The sequence below is a fragment of the Blennius ocellaris genome, assembly GCF_963422515.1.
Source record: "Blennius ocellaris genome assembly, chromosome: 5".
Lineage (NCBI taxonomy): Eukaryota > Metazoa > Chordata > Actinopteri > Blenniiformes > Blenniidae > Blennius > Blennius ocellaris.
The window spans coordinates 27,435,653-27,455,500 of NC_137654.1; the positions used below are offsets into that span (position 1 = coordinate 27,435,653).

Genomic DNA, 19,848 nt, shown 5'->3' on the forward strand with positions numbered 1-19,848 from the left:
AGTCAAATTGAAGCTTCACCGTTTCAAGTAACACATTTTACTGAATGATTGCGTAAGCTAAAATTGCCTTTTTGACTTTGTTCATTGAAATGCAGTGAGACATATTAACAGAAGATGGCAATACGTAACAAAATATAAACGGTTAAAATTTAAGTCACAGCTGAACGTCTGTGAAAAGGACAGACGGAGGAGGAGATTCAACGTCTGAGTGGAAAAAAAACAGGCCTGAACTCTGTTTAACCCTGAATTTCCTGCTGGAACGTCGTGAACTTTAAAGAGCTCTGAGAAACTAATTTGAGGTCACTTGACATAAAAGCATCACCCCCCCCCCCCCCCCCCCCCCCCACATGATGTACTCTGTACTGAATAACCAGAGTACAACACTGTACTCTGAATAACCTTAAAAAAAAAAAACATTCACACTTCATTACTCTCGCCGACTTAGTTAACCGGCTACAAAAACATTCTAGTATTTCCTGTTAAAAACGGTGAATGATACCGACTTCCATCTTCTCAGTCACGTTTTCTTTGAGGTGAGACGTCACTGTCGTCGTTCTGACGTTGCGCGTCTCACTAACGTTTCACTCCTCGAAATCTGGCAACATTCCAGCTTCCCGGCCCCGAACTACCCCGAGAACCCCTTCATCACTCATCCCACTCGTCGTCTTCATCGTCTTCATCTCCGCCCTCCTCCTCACTTTCGTCTGGTGAAGGGAACAAAATGTACAAAGACAGATTGTTACTCACATTCACAAGATGTTCGTGGAGTTTCTGACGATGTGTTTTTATTCTAATTTACCTGAGGAGTGGATGACTTTGCTTCTTTTCTGCATGACTTTCATGAGAGCGCCAACGATGCCTTCACCCGATTCCGGTGTTGCAGGTGGAGTTGGATCGGAGTTGTCCACCTGTGAGTCAGCAGTACGACAACGTTTAGAGGAGTTTTGGAAGATGGCGACAAGAAAACTGTTCGGAACTTACGTTTCTGAGCTTCTTTCCAAGACGAATCTGATCGAGCAGAGCTCCTCGGCCGTCGCCTCCTCCTCCGACGGACGCCGGTGCAGGTGGAGGCGGTGGGCCGCTGGACACCGGAGGAGGACGGGGGAAATCTGAAGGGCTAGAAGTTTGGGGAGGCGGCGGAGGAGGGGGAGGAGGCGGTGGAGGGCCCGCGCCACCTCCACCTCCCCTGGCGGGCGTGGATGGTACAGGGGGAGGTGGCGGGCCCATGGAGCGGTGGTTGGACGGAGGCGGCGGAGGAGGCAGGTTGTGGGACCTTGAGGACGGCGGCGACGTGAGCGGAGGTGGGGCGGAGTGCGGCGGCGGCGGCGGGTGGCCGCCCCGGTTCGACGGGGGCGGCGGCGGGACGCCTCCGCGACCTGAAGGAGACGGCAGGTGGGGTGGGGTGCCCCGCTGGGTTTGGCCCGGGACGGGAGGCAGTGGGCCAGAGCGAGTCCGTGGGGGTGGAGGGGTTGGAGCGCAGGGACTGGAGCCCGGCAGAGGAGGCAGGGGCCCTTGTCTGCCAGGTGGAGGAGGTGGAGGACCAGCAGCTGGAACGCAATGGAACACGACTCACGTTACAGCCCGACCTTTTCTAGTCATTATAGTCCAATTTAATGAGAAGCGACGTCAGTATTCTGGATATAAATGACAGAAATCTCAGTCTGACCTCCACTGTTCACCTCCCTCTTGACCGCCTCCATGCCTCCCGACTGCTCGATGACGTTATAGATGAGCTGCGAGGTGTGTTCGTCCCTCATCTCGGCTTCACTGATGCCAGCCTGAGACAGCAGCTTCCACAGGTCAGGGTCCAGGTTGTTGGGGTCCCAGCCCACGTGGCTGACATGCCTGACGGTGAAACAAATCACAGCGAAGGGATCAGACACTAGAAATGAAATTAAAAACTGAAATGCTGTGGCATCAATTCAATACGTTGAGTGACTCACTTAAAGCCACTGGGGGCTCCGATGTCTTTCTTGGAGAGTTTTGGGCCCTTTTTCTTGCTTTTCTTGTCTTTTTTGCCTTTTCCAGTGAGAGCTGAGGGAGCAGTCGGTGAAGGCATTGAGCGATAGCGCGAAGATTGTATATCTGGGTTCTGGATGTCCACTGTCGCCATACGAAAAGAGCCAGAACTGGCAGATCCTGTTTGTGGAGAAAGAAAAAAAAAAACACAGCTTAGATCTGTTCTGTTTATTAAATTCCAAGAACATCACTGCTGATAGTAATCCTCCAGAAGAGATTCAAGGTGAATCATTTACACACCCTTTTCCGATGGTATTCGAGGGAGGGAACCTCTTTCTGCAAAAGAGCAGGAAAAATATTGATTTACAATGAATGGATCGCTTCATTGAACACTACCGCAGTGTAATGCAAAGGTGTGATCTTACCATTGCTCGGCAGGGGGCGCTGCTTCTTATCTGTCAAGTAGAAGAGAGAAGCCATTTTGCATGAACAAGAAGAGAGTTTGCAGTAAGTACTTCTAACAGCAAGACGTTTCTCACAGGAAACCACAGACTATAGAGACGTTGTGTGACGTTAAATCCAGGTCAAAAGGTTTATCAATTCAAAAAAAAAATGAACTAAAATATGTGACTGAAAAAGCTAGATTTGAAACTGAATGTTCAAGGTTTGATCTTGAATTTTGAAAACCTAAAAACACCTTGCATGGGTGTTCATTCAAAAGTAAAAAAAAAAAAAAAAAAAAAAAAAAAGATAAAGGGGTTAATTGATGAAGAAGACATGTAAAGCAAATTTTTTTTAGAAAAAGCAGTAAATCCTCAATTATTTTCATACAAGCATAACAATCCATTGCTGCTTCAGGTTCATCGAACATGACAATTAACACCAAAGGTGCTAAGATGACCTCTCTGACCTTGTCGGTTGTTCCTCTGGTTGATTTTCTCCTGGACGGCGCCCTGGAAGGCCGCGGCTTCTCGCTGGTCGGAGAAGCTGAGTCCAACTTGACAGTCCTGATATCGTGTGAGAAGTTGCACGTGCGATCAAATTCTTGTGTCTCTGAAACAGTCTGATGAACGTTTGTGACCCGCAACTGATGATCTTATCAGAAAGATTCACGCCGGAACTACATGATACGGCTGCGGGAGGGAGGAGGTGAAACAGAGCTTGTGCTTACGTCTGCGGGGAACGTGTGAAAGTACGGCAGCGGCGACGAGTAAAGGATTTGGTTGTAGATCTCCTGTTCCCAAATCTGTCTCCCAGCCTGCATGGAAACACGATCAACATCGCGCCGGTCATTCGGGAATGTTTTGCGTAATACCATGACGTCACATTTTGTTGTGGTTTCGGGGGGGACGAATCGTCGTCAGAAACTAGATCGGCTCCCGTGAGGAGGTCACCTTCAAGTCAAACATGCGTATGAAGTAGGAGCGCTGGGGGTTGTCTTTGACGAAGCAGAGCACGCCGGTGTGCTGCAGGCTCCACGTGGACGGACTGTGAGGCAGAGCCATGAACAGCTGCGCTATCGCCGTGGCCGCGGCCTGTAAACACAGGGACAATACAGACAATGAATACTGTTCGGCACAGATGAAGCCACCGAGAGCTTCTTCTTCTTCTTCTTCTTCTTCTTCTTTTTTAATCACTTTACATGAAAAGTCGCAGATTTGTCAAAACGAAGACCTCAAGGGAGACTGCATCCACACACACCTCCCACTTAGAATTACAAATGGATCGCAAGTGAGTGAAGTTCCAACTTTTTGCCGTCGAATGGCAGAGGATTTCCTTTTTTTTTTCATGTGTTAAAAACAAAAACGTAACTAATGTGCATAAAGTTGTGTAATTGTCGTGTTGCTGTGATAAGTGACTTGGCCTGTGGGTTTGTTTAACGACTCGTTGAGTTCAGTTAAAGCTACAACACATAGTTGAAAGTCAAACCATCCGGCACACACGTCTTTTTTTTTTTTTTTTTTTTGTCGGTTCGAGATAATCATCCATCACTAAACTTAGATATTGCACGCCCACACACTCCTGCGAGGGCAGAGTAACCGTTGCCATTTGTTGCCCCCAAACAGCATATTTAGGGATGACTAATGTCTCCGACTGACTCTTACAGGCCGTAGTAAAACAACGTTTTTAACAACTTCCTCGTCTGCTTTCGCTTGGCCAAATGTCTCTCAAGTCTTGTGATTCAAAAATCATATAAAGTATGCTGTTTGTGTGTTTTTTGCATTCTTTTTTTTTTTGTGTCAGTCAGAGAACGCTACAGGCTGCATGCTCACATCAGGAACAAAACATTTCTGCTTATTACTGTCAAAGTCGTCTCCACAGTCACGGTCTAATTTTGACAGCAGAGGAAGAATTGGTTCAGCCACCATTTCCTGGTGCAGCTACCTCTTTTTTTTTTTCCGGTGACCTAATGTCAGTAAATAGATTCGAACTGCACAACACAAGAATCATACAATCAAGCAGCCTAAAATCAAAATGAGTCAAATTGAATATGGATTCTGAAACACTAAATGCAATACGTAAATAAAAACATGAAAGAAAAGGGCAGCAGTGGATGACACCATAGCAAAAGTTACATCTTTAAATATACCGGCTTGTTGTTTAACAATCAATGTGTTCATTAAAAGTCAGGAGATGGTGATTTAACCACTGAAAGCATGAAAAAGAGAAGTCTCTTCTTCCGAAACTGAAATTTACACCTTTAAGCTATTAGATTTTAGACGCTTATTCCTCTCATTCGCAGTAAATCTTTAATCAGAAGGGATATCGTCGGACAGATCGGAGCAGAATAATAATATTCCCCCTAAAATAAAAACAAACAAACAAACAAACAAACAATCTCCTGGCAGGTCTGCTCTGAACTTACAGCACACCTTCTGCCCAGCAGCTCCTCCAGCTTGTCATTCTCCTGCAGGCTCAGCAAAGAGCTCTGGGCGTTCTCCGATTTGATTTTCGACCCGCGGCTCATGGTCCTCTCTCCAGCCTCTGGCTTTTTATCTTGAATTTCTCCGCGTGCGGCCTTTTGAAGGAGCGTCCTCACTGCAGTCTGGGTCGTCCACACACCCGTCTGCTCGACAAGTCAAGGAAGTTTCTCTTCTCTGTTCTGCGCTCGCATCGACTCTGACAGGAAATGGACAACCGCACTTCTCTCAGCCCCGCTTTTCTTCTTTTCATACAGACGAGTGTGGATACTTCCATTTTCAGTTGGAGGCGGCGTGCTATCGTTCTCCCGCCCCTACACCCTATTTCTGTGAATTTAAACAGCAACGCAGACTCATGTACAAATTACACTTTTATTGACAGGTAACAACATTTAAATTAATTTAAAAATTTACAGGTTGAATGACAAAGTTAACAGATCTTTTTAGAGTATAGACACACACACAAAAAAAATCATTTTAACTTAAAATTCAGAGGTCACTATTTAACATACTTAGTAGTTTCTTGTTCTGTGGGAACATTCTTTAACACTATGGTTTATTGCTAAACTTCTCTTTAATGGCTTTTGTTGAACATAAAAAAAAGGAGTGTTACATTTTAATTTAATGCGACAATAGAAAACTCTTTGGTTTGAAAGTCTGGATAGTCACTCACATACAAAAAATGTCTGTGTGTGTGTGTGTGTGTGTCGATTCACGTGATTGTCAGGAACTGCTTGACCTTCATGAATAGCAGCAAAAGTTAATTGCAGCATGTTTGTTGGATCGCTGAGCGCCTCGGGCTCCGTCTCAAAGGGGAATACGACGCTCGTGTTACACGTCAGCAGACAAAAATCACACTAATCGAATAAATTCAAGTCCGCTAAAAAGTGGCGGAGGACTGAAGTTTGACTGAATTGGTGGGGAACTGCAGACTAACCTTCACTTGTCACTAGTACCTGTTTGGGTAAAGTTGGAGGTAAATCTTTAAAAACCCCCCAAAAAAGGGTGGGGGTGGGGCGATTGAGCCACGACATGTTAATCAGCAAAGTGAATTCTCCAGATTCTCCTTGTCGAAGGAAACAATTCCTGTGCGACACTCTCGAGGTGCGTGCCGCGTGAAATCTGAGGTGGGAGGGGAAACGGGCTGTCGGCAGTGACGGCGCTATTCCAGGGAAGCGCACGCATACGAACGCCCCGCTAAAACGGGATTTCCATTTTGGTCACATTGTTCCCATTCATCTTTTTTTTTGCCGCCAGTCGACACGCGACCCCGAACGAGGTTCTCTCTTTTGAGCCCTGGCAGGTTTCATTCAGTCAGACAGCATGACTTGTGTTTCTCTCTCCTCCACTACGAGACACTTTCTCTGCCCCGTCACGTCAAAACCACATAGATTTTCTTTTTTTTTTTTTTGGGTGGGGGGGGGGGGGGGGGGGGGGACAAAGCCAAAGCTTCTTCACATATTCTTTGTCTTGTGCGGCCAAATCTTCCGTGTTTGGCGCCGGGTGAGAACTCTTTAGATGGAGCAGTAATTTAACCGGGAGGGAGAGTTTTGGTTGACGTTCTTTGCGTTTGAATACTTCCCGCTCGTTGGCAGGGGGGGGGGGGGCTAGTGGCCTCCTCCGCTTCGACTCTCTCCGGTCACCCAGTCAGTGACAATGAACGACATACTCATGATCATGAAGATGAATCCAAGTGCAGCAAAACATGCGGCCTGCAGGTGCGAGGAGGAGGGGGGGGGGTAAAAAAAGACTCGGTTTAGACGGCACAATGAAAACAATACAAGAACATTGAAATGACCCTCTGACGATGTCGTACCTGGATCTTGGGTCTTGACCTGAAGGGCTCCTGTTCTTCGGGAACAATCCGGATGTAGAAGATGGAGGGCAGGATGAAGATGAGGCTGGGAGCAGACGTGGCGCCTGCAGAAGACGGCGGGGAGAAAGAAGAGACGTTTAGAAGCGCCGACGCCGTCGGACGGCCGCAGACAGTTCTTCCTCCGCCGAACGTACCGATGATGCCGAAGATGTCGCGTATGGAGGGCACGAAGATGACGAGCAGGTTGACGATGAAGATGAGGCAGAAGGCGATGCCGAAGTGTCTGGCCCAGTGGAAGGGCTTCTCGGGGAACAGGATCTGAAGCAAGGCCCGGCGGATCTGCACACGGAAAGAAGCACCAAAAAAAAAAGAAGAAGAAAGGAAAGGTTAAGAAAGTCACAGTTTTCTCTGTGAACAAAATAATAGCAATTCAGGAATTCTTTAGAAATCTAAAGGTTGATCTTTGTAGAGGGGGAGAAGGGGGGGGGGGGGGGGCACTGAACTATTTACACTGAACTATTTACTATTTTGGAACTGCGTCAGAAAAGTGTTAGGTAACATTCAAGCAGTGAGTTGCCAGAGGCAAAATACCTGTGTTATCATGTTGTGAAGCTTCAGCTTTGGCGCAAACTCAATTGTGGCAACAACTTTGCAGCAGATTAGCCCGGCGATAAGACATTGATACTGTCATCAAACTGAGTGACAGGAGGAGTGAAATCATCATCAGTCAATCATGTTGTTGGAGCCAATTGAGTTTATACATTTTCTTTGTGAAATTGGTACGAATTTAAAGGTTTTGGTTTTTTTTCCTTGTTAAATGAATGATTATTAAGTGACTCTCTCCTCCTCCTGGCCAGGCCCTCCCCTCTATAATCAGGATAAAGTTCAGCTGTGAGGGTTTTCATTTGTTGTCGAAGGAGGAAAGGGGTGAGGCATGCACACAGACGAGCATTTCAGCAAATTAAGTAACTTTTTGTTGTTTTATTATGCTTTGTAATGAAGGCAACCACAGAGAATATTCTTATTTTGTTGAAATAAATCTCTCTGCTTTTTTTTATTAATTTTTTTTATACTGCGAGTCGAAACTCTCCTCCTCAAGCTGCTTTCAATACACACAAGGACATTTTAGACACGCACAACAAGGCTTTTCTACCTCACTTGGTTCTTCAAAAAAAAAAAAAAACTACGTATTGTGTTTTTTTTAAACAGCAGATCAGATCACAACAAGTTCAAAGAGACACACTTTGCACCGATGAATAGTTTCCCTCTAACAAAAGCAAATGTTCCCAAGTATCAACTTTTAATCACATTTTCATAATAATGTGAAACTTTTTAACTTAAGGCAGGATATATTCTTTCCCCGTTGTCGTCGGGTGACGTTTCGCAGAGCAACACGACGACCTTATCACCATGTTGTGTTATGTGACACATTGTGAAATGTGATACCTTCATACAGGTTTTTTTTAGGTTTTTTTTCCCCCCTTCCGTTTCTCTTCGGCTGCTCCCTTCCAGATTCTGCCTTCCTGGTGGGAATTGCGCAGGGACTCGGGGATTCTAACTACAAAACTTCAATTTTCAAGCACTCTGCTCTAAACCTTTCACTGGGCAAAGATTTCTTTAAAAAATTAACAGACGATCAAACTAATTGCCTTTTAATTTTCTGTCAAATGGTGGCAGGCTTTTTTTTTTATAGACACTGCCGCAGACCCAAGATGTTTAATACAGGAGGTAAAGTACAGAACGGGATAAAGAGATATAACTACCTTTCAACAGACAACATTCGTGATTTGCTGTTGAAGTCATGCTTTTTAATTTCCCTTTTGTATATCCAGCCATCAGAGGGCCTCATCAGGGGGCTTCCTAAACTGTCGTCATTGCAGACAGTGTCCAATAAAGGTAGATTTAAGGTTATATAAACTAATGTCAGCCCTATTTACAACAAACGACTAATGGAGAAAAGCACTTTGGGACGGCATAAGTAGAGAAGAAAATTCCATTAACTGCTATAAATTTCAGATCAAGCAAGACTTTTGCTCAATGTTTTGATGTCATATCTCGAGTGCTATTGATTTTATTGCGTTTATTTCTTTTAAGCGCATTTCCATCGGCTCGGATGACACGCGTCTTACCGGGAAGAGGACCACGGGGACCGTCAGAGTGACCGCCACCAGCACCGCCAGACGCACACAGAGCACCAGGACGTCTAGCGGGTCCACGCGACTGTAGGTGTGTAACAGCTCCGACTCCACCGCACCTACCGGAGTAGAAGCATACGGTTCCCCCCCCCCCACCGTCACATATCTCTCTCTCTCTCACATGGCGTAATCCCTTCCCATTCACAAAAGTGCAAAAATGCACCTGAGTTTAGGTGGACAAGTGGCTCATTCATTTGAGTCCCGGCAACGTTTCACAACATCAGAACAGAGTGGCCCTGTGCTCCGAGGAGCGACGCTGATCTTACCGTAAAAAGTGAGATAACCAAACAGAGCCGTCAGCAGGTACATGACGAACATGGCCATGATGGAGATGTTGGCAACCGTCTGCATGCGTTTCTTGGTGGCGCTACGGTAAAGTCGGACAGGGAAAGGAAAAAAAATAAAATAAGTAGTGTAATTTGTACATTTATCAGAGTTCACGGGGGTTTGTTCGAAATGTTTAACGACTCTCCGCCTTACTCTCGTAGCTCGGTGTAGATTGGTAGCACCTCTGGGTGGCAGACAAACGCAAAAGCCAGAATGGGGATGGTGTAAGCAGTCTGAAAGACAAAACACAACAAACATGAGTGACATAACTCCTGGCACAACACCCCCCCGGTGCTGTTTACTCACCGTGAAGGAGTGGATAACACGCGGCAGTAAATCTGCTGTGCTAACCATGATATGAAACACAGGACTGTCCAGTATCGTGAGCATATTTATTATATTAACCTTTATTTTGCCAGTAAAATATACCCCTCGTTTACAATGGTGACCTGAGCAAGAGGTCCATAACACACACGGTGCAGAGTTCCACAAGCAAAATGTAAAAGATAAAATGAAAATTTTAAGGGAAATTAGAAAGTGCAATCACATTTTAAGGCAAACATGGATTTATCGATCCACGCGATCAGACATTTAAACTAGTTTTTCTCTCACCTGTGAGTTGACGGTGAATAGCTTCGCCTCGCAGAAATCATCCGTCGCATTGGTGATGTAGTGGTCTGATATGTCAGTTGAATTATGATGCTCACTGTCCAATGGGCATTCGATGTTGAATTTTTTGTAAATAACCTGCGAAGACGCACCCATTAAGATTAAAATGAAACATTTCAGAGAAGAAGCACACGGTTTTACTGAATGTATTTACACTCACTCACCGAAATGAGGAAGAAGACCATGCAGGAGAGGGAAAAGCCGCTCGTATAACCAAGGTAGCCTGGATCAAAATAAACCATATTGTAGGGCAATTATTCATGCGTGCCGACGGCAAGCGGGGTGTAAAAGTGTCACCGCTTGACAGGTGGACAAACACAAGGAAAATGGGTGGAGGAGGCGTGGCGTGACACGTGGGAGTACGAGGAATAATCGACGGAAGAAAAATAATGTGACAAACGCAATGAAAAACCTACCAAGTTGTTTCATGAGTGCGAGAGGGAGGATGACGCAAGCGCTAACAATGATGATCAAGAAGTTTCCATTCAAGAACCACTCTCTATTGGACGACCGGACAGACAGGTGAGAGAAATCATTATTCTGCTAAACAGACAGAAAAAAAAAAGAAAGAAGAAAAGTCTACGCATGGATCTATGCTAGAGGACATCTGCCAAAAAACTCACCCGGTGTTTTCATGTCTACCGAGGAAAGCTTGGATGACGAGCGGGAGCTCTGACTTCACGATGAAGAGATAGCTGGACATGGCTAAAGAGAAGAGAAAATAGAGGTATCTCGATTTGTTCGATGTGTGCATATTCGATCCAGACAGATTAGAAAGGGTGGGGGAATTGGGGAAGATTAACACCGTGCTTGCTTTTCTACTCAGTTCTATTTACTTCTCAGTCACCAGATACTGCTCACACCAAATATCCTACAATAACTAGCAGATTTTGGTTAATTATCAGACTCCGTAATGTATGTCACTATTTTGCGGTTGAGTGGCAGTTATAGTCACCCGATTTACTCGTAGTTTCACAAGAAATCTTAAATCATCAGTCAAATTTGCTTTCATTACATAATTTTTTTTCCGCGATTCAAACTTCAAATAGTAATATCTTTATTAATGAAGGACTTTTGAAACAAAACGTCACTGAGGCCATGTTTACATTTACCCGGGTTTTTAAAAAACGGTGACATTTCTCTGCGTTTGGGCTGAAAAAGTGGAGATTTAAGAAAACTCTGTGTCTCCGTTGTCGGAGATTCACGTCACAATTTGTGAAGTTTTTTTCTGATTGGCTATCATGGCTTCGTTTTTCTTCTCACACTGCCCCCTAGAGGTTTGGCATGCTCATAGCAGCTCTGAACCAGGTGGATATGTGGGTTTGTGTCAATAAGATTTTTATTTTTTTGGAAACGTAGAGAGTGAAATGTCCATTTTGTGAAAACCTGGGTGTGTGTAGACGTGGCCTAAGTGTTCCGACAAAAACACACCAAAAAAAAAAAAAAAAAATCAGGAACAACGCTAAATTAAAAAACCAACAGCAAAACTTAACAAAATAGACTGAAGTTAAAAACATTACTGCAAACATTGTGTTAAACGTGGATCAGTTGAAGCCAGAAGCATGGGGTCTGTAGTCTCAACAAAATAAACACAATGCAAAATACTTGGCCCTTCCTCTGGAGCCTTGCCTCATCTACCTAGCAGACATAAAGACTCCAAAAAAGTGAAACAAAAAGCTAGATAATGTGCATTTCCTGGGGGAAATGTAAGTGTGAATGCTGGAGCTGAGAAACTAAAGAAGCTGAAGAAGAAGCTAAAAGACTGGAAGTTTAAGAAAAGGTCAAAAGACTGGTAGTCCTTTGTCAAGACTCCAAAAATGTGATGTCAACACAAAATCATGAACAATTATTTAAATAAACCTGTTGTTCATCCTTACATCTATCCATATAATATGCTGCTTTATCCAGCCGGGTCCATCACAAGACAAGCTCAGAGAGAGACAGTCACACACGCACGTTCATGCTCACAACAACTTAAGAATCGCAAGTTAAACTCAAAAGCATCTGAGGGAATCCGAGTATCCAGATAAAACACCCCCACACACAGGGAGAACATGCAAGCTCCACACCGAAAGGCCTAGAAACTGGAACACTGTGTGGCCTAAAACCTATTGTTTAATGTCAAATTAACACAAATAAATGATAAATATCTGCTATTTTCCAAAGAAGTGAAAAGCTTAAAACAGCTTATCAGACTAAAAACCCAAAGTGAGCGAATCGACGGCGTCGTACCTCCGATGTTGTGCACCGTGATGATGCAGCCAGCCAGGAGTTTTCCCGGTGGGCCAAAAGCTCGATTCCCCAGCTGCTCATATGCCCGAATGCCTGAAAACACACACACACACACACACACACACAAACACACAAACACAATGCACATGCAAGTGATGAGCTGCAAAACATACGACTGACAGGAAGTTCAAAGTGTACATTCAAGCCGTGTCTCACCCACAACTCCAGCGCTTTTCAGCAGGAGATGAATCGAATACGCCGAAAGAATAGCAATGAACACCAGCAAGATTCTGAAACGTACAAGAACAGAACAGAGGTCAAAAAAATGTTATTCACTCTTTAAAAAAAAAATAAAAAAAAACTTTTTTTTAGGAAACTTCTTCAGGGAGCCATCCTGTAATTTTAGCAATGCTTTGTGATTATGGTTATAGTTTGTTTCTTTTGGATTTTCGCCCCCCCTCGACACACACGCACACACACACACACACACACACACACACACACACACACACACACACACACACACACACACACACACACACACACACACACACACACACACACACACACACACACACACACATACCCAAACAGGACAGTTTGGCTCGGAGAGACTCTCTTCACCTCGACTCCTCCCGCCACATAGCACAAGACTGATCCAAGCAGGCGTGTCTTGGATCTGATCACTCGCGTCTATATTTAACCACTCAGATCTGATTTAGAGGAGCTGCGCGTGTGTGAGCTCTAATGTACATTCCCTGACGGAGCACGGTCCGTACAGTAGTGGCTGTGTGTGTGTGTGTGTGCGTGTGTTGGTGTGTGCAACTGTGTGTTTCACACGTTGAGCTTATGCGCTCATACACAAGGGAACGCCGTGTGACAAATACATGTTCATACGCAAATATCCACAGGGCGTCAGATGATACACAGTCGTGTATCTCGTGGCCTTGTAGGGACCACGTCATAGCCACATCCAAGTTGTATCCACTGACACAAATGCAAACCTGAAGCGAGAGTGTTACATTTCAGCCATTATTCTTACCAGGAATATCCAATAAAGCCTTTTAAATATACTTTGATCACAGAAAGACTATGGAAAAAAAAATGCTTAAACATTTAAAGGACATATTGGATCAAATAAAAACAAAGAAAACCCACACAAATACAGAATGTAGGTATGTAACAATGACATTGGTAGAAATATATTTGGGACTAAAATTCCCGACTTGAGTTTGCACTAGTATCCCATTCATCTATTTGAACACGCACATGACACACAGCTCTCTTCTGCACAGTATCCAGATACTCAAATGAAGTGACAAGAGTGTGAAGTCATTATGTCGCTCTTTGTTTTGCACCTTGAACTCTGAGAACAAACACATTCAGCTACACGGCAGGTTGGCCTGGAATAGAAAAGGATACCGCTCGAAGACACGGTATACTGACAAACTAAACTACACGCAAAAATGTAAAGAAACGTGTGTTTGCCGTATTGTTTCTTTGACGTCACAATTCTTCTATGAACTACATCTTACACTGCTGTCAGGCCTGTTATATTTTGTTGTTTTAAGTGGTGCCTTGCTTCTTCAGACTTCAATAATACCGTTAACCACAAAAAAAAAAAAAAAGAATTCGCAGATGAGATTTAGCCAATTTTTCACAGGCACAACAAACATACTCAGCTCTGCTGCTCATCCCACAAATGCACGTTCCTTACAAATGTGGCAGCATTTAAAACGAAAAGAGAATATTCACACAGTCTTCTCACATCGGTTTCTGTTTTTGTTTTGTTTTTGCTTGATGGTCAAGAAAACTCTTGACATTTGTAATTCCGGTTTGTAAAATCCCCTCATTTATTTTCATTCAGTGCTTAGAAGACTCATCAACAATGACGTGACTCACACATAAACTGAGAATAGGAACACCCCGCGGCCTGAAATTCAGACGTTTGGCCTTCATACTTACAAAAAAAGGATGATTCCGGTGTTGGACATCGCGAATGCCAGTCCCAGAATCCCGCTGCCCATTATGGCGTTGCTGAGGTTAAAGACGGACATGCCGAAGGAAGTCTTTCCCTCAAACTGTGGCAGGAGGACGTTACAGAGAGAGTTCAGTCTATATTCTATTCTAAAGGATCACATCAAGAGAGTTTAGTATTTCACTCCACTGCAGGAATCGTACTCACGTCCGTAAAGTGGGTTTCTTTCTTTACACCGGGTTTATGTGGGAGGAACTCATCGTGCTCCGCCATGGCCTCCAACCCATCGAATCTACAATATTCAATCAGTTATCATGAGAAAAGTAAAAGAAACTTGACGGTTTTAAGCACATAAAATGTCTTGAAATATTGCACGGATTAAGTTTTTATAGTCCTTACCCATCTTCCCTGCCGTGTCCATTCATCTTCTGCAGCTCCATTTTGATTTGTTACGATTTAATGTACCTTTTCTCAAACTTAAAAAAAAAAAAAAATCCCCTTTAAACTTTTTGAAGGGCTGGAAGAGAAGAAAGAGAGAATTTGATTAAAGGAAATATTAAAGAAACAAACCTTTAATTATAGTTAAATAAAAAGGCCTATTAGGAGCACGATCTCATCGTGTGTCATTAAGTCCTTTCCATTGCTTCTGTATGCGTCACATTTCCTGAGTTCTGTCTTTACTCGCCAAAGTTTAGATAAGATCTCTGCCAAGGAGTGGTGAGAGTTATAATATACTGCATTCACCATGCGAGGTGTTGACGCTGTCCGACGCAACAGTAAATAAGGAGAATTATTACAGGTAGTTTGAGGAGGGTGTTCAAACAAACCCAGCCACTTCAAGGCGAATGTGCTGGTTGTACTTGAGGGGAGGCCTCAGAGCTCCGAATATGACTAATAAAGTCATAAAACGTTTCTCTGACTCAAAAGGGTGGAACTATTAATAAAGTCTCGAGACACAGCACTGTTACTTCGAGCAAAAAAAAAGGGACTTTTTTTCTTGGGTGATGCAAAAATGGTTTACGCTTATAACATTTTAACATCATGTTATTTTAGAAGTGATTTCTTTAATCTAATAAGAACTCTTTCAAATCTATCTGGACTCTTAAACTAGAATCAGATTCTTCACACGAACACGTGGATTTTTAAAATCTAAATCAGTAGACTCAGACTTTGAATGTCACTTGTAGTCTTATTTTTTAGACCTGATCTGGACTCACAGACCCCCCCCCCACACTTCTTTGAACAACACCTAGACTCCTGTAAACAAACTTTGAACTCATTCTGTTAAACATTCAATCAAGTGTTGAACAACACCGGGTTTTATTCAAACCTTGACTGGAACTCCAGACAACAGATGGACATTCTTTAAAGGGGTCATATTACGCAACATTCCCTTTCTAATGATTTTTCAACAGTAATAATCGTCCCCATACCTGGAATGACCCCCCAGAAATGAGGAAGTGTGTTCCTCCAATGAGATCATCAGAAATCAAACCCTATAAAGTGTCATCGGGGGTTTAGCCAATCCCAATCAAGGTAGGCTCCTCCCCCTTTGACTCTCCCCACAATAAGGCTGCTCTGGCACATGACACCACGAGAGGAAGTACTTCCTCCTCTTCCCATAGATGGGTGTGGGCGGAGCCAGTCCAGCTCACATAGACACAGCAGATTCTGAATGCAGCTCCTGTGATCCAATATTCAAATGGTTGAAAATCAAGTACAAGCTGGATTTGTGGCCATAAACTTTGAATACAACATTTTTGGACCAACAAGACCATGTGAAAGTGTTGGAAAAGCTGGATAATTAGACCCCTTTAAGCAAGATCCAGACTTTTAAAACTTGACCTGGCAATGTTAAAAATATCAAAAACACTCAAACTAAACCGAGACTCTTTATAAGTTACTTTTTAAACCAGAGCAAAATCTTTAAACTCATCACATTCTCTTTCAAATAAAACCAAATTCTGTAAAAGTCACCCTTCACAAACAAGTGAATTTCATGAATTTCAAGTTGAAGCAAAAATATCAACAAAATATTAGTTACCAAATAGTTGAATACTATGTTAATGTGTTAACCTGCTTTTACTTGGACTTTACTTTCCTATAATTGAAAATCCAAGAAAAAAAAAATGCACCTTTTGTTTGTTGTCAATCAAGGCTTGTGGGACATGAGAGGCTTTAAATAACAAATGTTGTCAGAGGACTTATGTTGCTCTAATCTGTTGTGGGCCACACAAAGCCGGCGTGGACACGCTCTGGGAACAAGCGTGGGTCCTGCAACGGGGTCATGAGATCCGTCGCCGTGTCTGTGGGTCAAACTGCCCTCAGATTTTCACATCTGACCCACAGAGGACACACTCGCGCTACATTTCGTCATTCCTTGGGTGTTTCACACAAAACTGGAATTTTTGACATTCCTACGCGTTGCACCGACGCGAGCCTGTCGACGGGGAATAATCCATACAACTTGGCTCCTGACAGCAGTGGGCAGCAGCTATTAAACAAAGGATGCCTGTGTATACGGTGCTATTCCGTCTAAATGCGGAGTCGCCATTTCCATGTGCGCTGGCCTCAGGTCAAGTTTGGTTTGAGTAACTTTCTTTAGCTTCAGACCCGGTGACTTTCCCATGGCTCAGGGCCAACGCATACAACCAACAAAGCACGGAGTGAATTCCAAAGACAAGCATCAAATTAAACATTTGCCAAAACGTGGTTGAGATGGAGTGATTACTTCTACAAATTGTTTTGGGTTTTCTGCTTCAAAACTAGACAAACCTGGTTCACAAGGACGTTGCTTAACATTTAGCAATTTCATTGGCCACGAGTTCAGCTCTCACACAGTGGAAAACTCTGGTGGGGGGGAAAAAAAAGGTAATAAAACGCAGTCAGGAAAAAGGCTCTGGAGGAGTTTCCATCCGTTTCTTGAACCCAGCTGCCCCTCATTGTCCTTTCCCAATGTGTTGTAACTACAGAAAAATACATGTAGACGGTACAGATATGTGTATATTTTTACTGGAGTACAGTAGGTGTCAGGTTGTCTTGCTGTCCGGCAGTGAGCACCACATGGGTTTTGTCTGACGCAAGAGCGGCGCACGATTGACAGTTAGCCCTTCCCTTGCTCAACATCTACAGCAGTAAGTCATCCCACAGACTTCCTCGGCAACTTACCCCGATGAGCCAGATAAAAGAAGAGGGGTTTTTTTTCTTCCGTGTATTGGCAAAATAAATCCTTGAGCACGTACATTCAACGTTCCAATTCCTTCAGTGTGTGTATATATAGAGCTGGTCTTGGGAATCTAGTCCCAAAGCTCCTTGGTAGTGAAGAGAGGAGAGAGTGAGAGGGATTACAGGCTGGGAGGGAGTGCAAGCGGGAATCGGTAACACCCATTGCCGCTTAACCCTTTGTGTTAAACCAGTCCACAGGTAGTGTCAGAAGCAAACTGGAGGGGGGGGGGGGGGGGTCCTCTCCTCGGGTGTCATTACTGATATGGTTCGAAGACTACAGCCTGTAGAAAGACAATGAATTAGTCTCTCCAGAGAAGGTTTATGGTTTTAGGGTGCAGCTAAGGTCAACATCCAATCCATCAAAATAAAAGGCTTGTGGGTGCTCAGTCCAGAGAACTAACCACGTCAGTGCTGCCGAAGCGGAAAAGGAGGGGGGAAGAGCGGTTGTAATCTGAGGTGGGCTTTGTTACAACATGAGCGCTAACAGTTTGCATCCTGCTGGAAGTCATAGAGTTGGTAATTAGCTTAGGAGATAAGAGCCTTTTTAAGATTGCTCACATGTGATTGTGCTTAGGGGTGGAAACATCGTGAGAGCCCAATGCAAAACAGGTCGGACACATAACAAGAAACGTGCAACAGTTGGAACATTTTTACCAGTGACAGAAGGCATCCCCTCCACCCCTGTGCTTCATATGACACTAATACGTTTTTTTATTTATATATTTATATAATGATGTTCAGGGTTGTATCCTGAAAACAACGTGTCCAACCTGTTCGTGGATCATCAGAACTAAACGACCATCCGATTCTTAGAGAAGGCGGTTCAGATTGTTGATAAGGTCCAACTTAACTGACATACACCCAAGCAACACCCACATTTGTCTTTATCTCACCATGACACAAATCTCTTACTGGAATATGGGTCTTTCTGTTTTTCTTTTTGTTCCACATCCTATCTGCCACTGCACAAGGTTGGCCATACTTTTAAAGAAGTTTCCTTACTTCAGGCAGGATATGGCTTCATAACAAAAAACAACTGATGTGTAACAAAGCCATTAACGTCACAGTGGATGAGGTGAATTTGAAATATTTGAGTGAAAATGATGGTTCCATGACCTGAAATGACCTCAGTGATGTGCAAGGAATTAAACAAGGGCACTGGAGGGGGGGGGATCCATCACATGACATCACATACTTGGAGGGAGAATTCATCTTGAGAGATTCTGCCTCTTGATTAAAAACCATACAATAAGTGTTTTCACGTGATGTTCCAATAGTAATTCCAACGTGTGCAGCCAGGATATTCTCCCATTTCATTTCCTCCCATAATATCCCACCTCTTGACTGTGCGTACTGCCAACATGTCCTCCAGCATGTGGCTCCATATGTATATATCCATACATCTATATTTGTTTACATACCCAGGCAAGAAAGAGTCCAAACGTATACAAAATGTGAGGAAAAAAAAGTCAGTTCTCTTTTTTTTTTAAATACATGCTTCTTTCTTTTTTAATAGTTTCATGAGGCTTCGCTCCTCCGTGGAACCATCCGTGCGTAAAAGGAGTGGATGAGGAGCGCACTCGTGCGCTTTTTAATTGTATTTTTTGTTTTCTGGCACTTACCTCTTTGGTGGTAATCTCATAGACGTCTTTTAGTTTTAAAACGTGTCGCCCTTGGGGTTTTTTTAAATCCAAAAGCGGCAGTAGTTGAGGGGAGTCATTGAGTTCCCTGCAGCTGTGGGAGGAGAGAAGAAAGAGAGAAGGAGGGAAATTTCCTGCCATGTCACAAGCCAAGTCACTCCCTTCACTCGAGCCACACATGGGGCCTCTCACATTTCATGAAGTACCACAACTCAACTGCACATATCTTAACGACTTCGTAACTGACTCTTCCCCCCCCCCCCCCCCCCCCCCCCCTTTTTTTCTTCCGATTCCCTGATTCGTCATACTGGCCTCACTTTTCTGATGTAACGTATAAAACCAGGTTTAGAATCAAGAACTTGTAAAATACTTGATCCGACCGTCTTATAGTAGATGTGTCCCATGCAGCTGTTAACTGTTCATGAAATCCACATGTGTCTCTGGAAAGTTACTTTTCCCGTCTTCCCTTACTAAAAATCTGGGTTATCGTTTATATTGCCACCTGGTGGGGAGGCATTATGTGACATGACACATGGAAAAATAATGCTAATTAGATAATTGGTTTGTTTTACAAATAACCGACATCTTATTCATTAACATCAGAGACGTCAGTTTTACACAGTTTTTTTTTTTTTAAGAAGCTATACATGTACTAATAACAAACAGAACTGCAAGTATTTTGTGCTATTTAAAATGATAAATGCAACTGCTTTCACAATTCACAGGTTAATAATAATGCAATTTATCTGTAAATTGAGCGCATTTTAATTCAGAACTGTATTTCATCTCATCTTGGGATGAAAAGGGCTACAATCACTCAGTTGGGTGTCTATTGTAAAGAGAATTGCATTGGAGTTGCATAGTGTTATAAATATTTTTTAACATA

The 19,848-nt window shown here is 43.5% G+C and overlaps 2 protein-coding genes across 3 annotated transcripts; both read right to left on the reverse strand.

Annotated features, from left to right (window-relative positions):
* Window positions 1–424: 424 nt before the first annotated feature.
* wasb (WASP actin nucleation promoting factor b) lies at window positions 425–4,981 on the reverse strand. Its single transcript, XM_080496390.1, has 11 exons — window positions 4,826–4,981; window positions 3,354–3,494; window positions 3,131–3,217; window positions 2,870–2,966; window positions 2,385–2,414; window positions 2,260–2,295; window positions 1,944–2,139; window positions 1,667–1,845; window positions 982–1,547; window positions 800–908; window positions 425–704 (listed from the first exon to the last, which is right to left on the reverse strand). Exons 1-11 carry the CDS (start codon window positions 4,925–4,927, stop codon window positions 646–648), a joined length of 1,602 nt encoding a protein of 533 aa, XP_080352516.1. The 5' UTR covers window positions 4,928–4,981; the 3' UTR covers window positions 425–645.
* Window positions 4,982–5,233: 252 nt separating this feature from the next.
* Window positions 5,234–19,059, reverse strand: LOC308130170 (sodium-coupled neutral amino acid transporter 3-like). Of its 2 annotated transcripts, none has more exons than XM_080496371.1 (16): window positions 18,945–19,059; window positions 14,497–14,614; window positions 14,305–14,389; window positions 14,085–14,200; window positions 12,336–12,409; window positions 12,120–12,212; window positions 10,511–10,592; window positions 10,304–10,386; window positions 10,052–10,110; window positions 9,831–9,965; window positions 9,372–9,451; window positions 9,158–9,258; window positions 8,826–8,950; window positions 6,891–7,035; window positions 6,697–6,800; window positions 5,234–6,592 (listed from the first exon to the last, which is right to left on the reverse strand). In XM_080496371.1, exons 2-16 carry the CDS (start codon window positions 14,535–14,537, stop codon window positions 6,488–6,490), a joined length of 1,428 nt encoding a protein of 475 aa, XP_080352497.1. In that variant the 5' UTR covers window positions 14,538–14,614; window positions 18,945–19,059; the 3' UTR covers window positions 5,234–6,487. The 2 variants fall into 2 exon arrangements, with proteins under 2 accessions (XP_080352497.1, XP_080352496.1); XM_080496370.1 differs by lacking the exon at window positions 18,945–19,059 and adding an exon at window positions 17,266–17,413.
* Window positions 19,060–19,848: the final 789 nt, after the last annotated feature.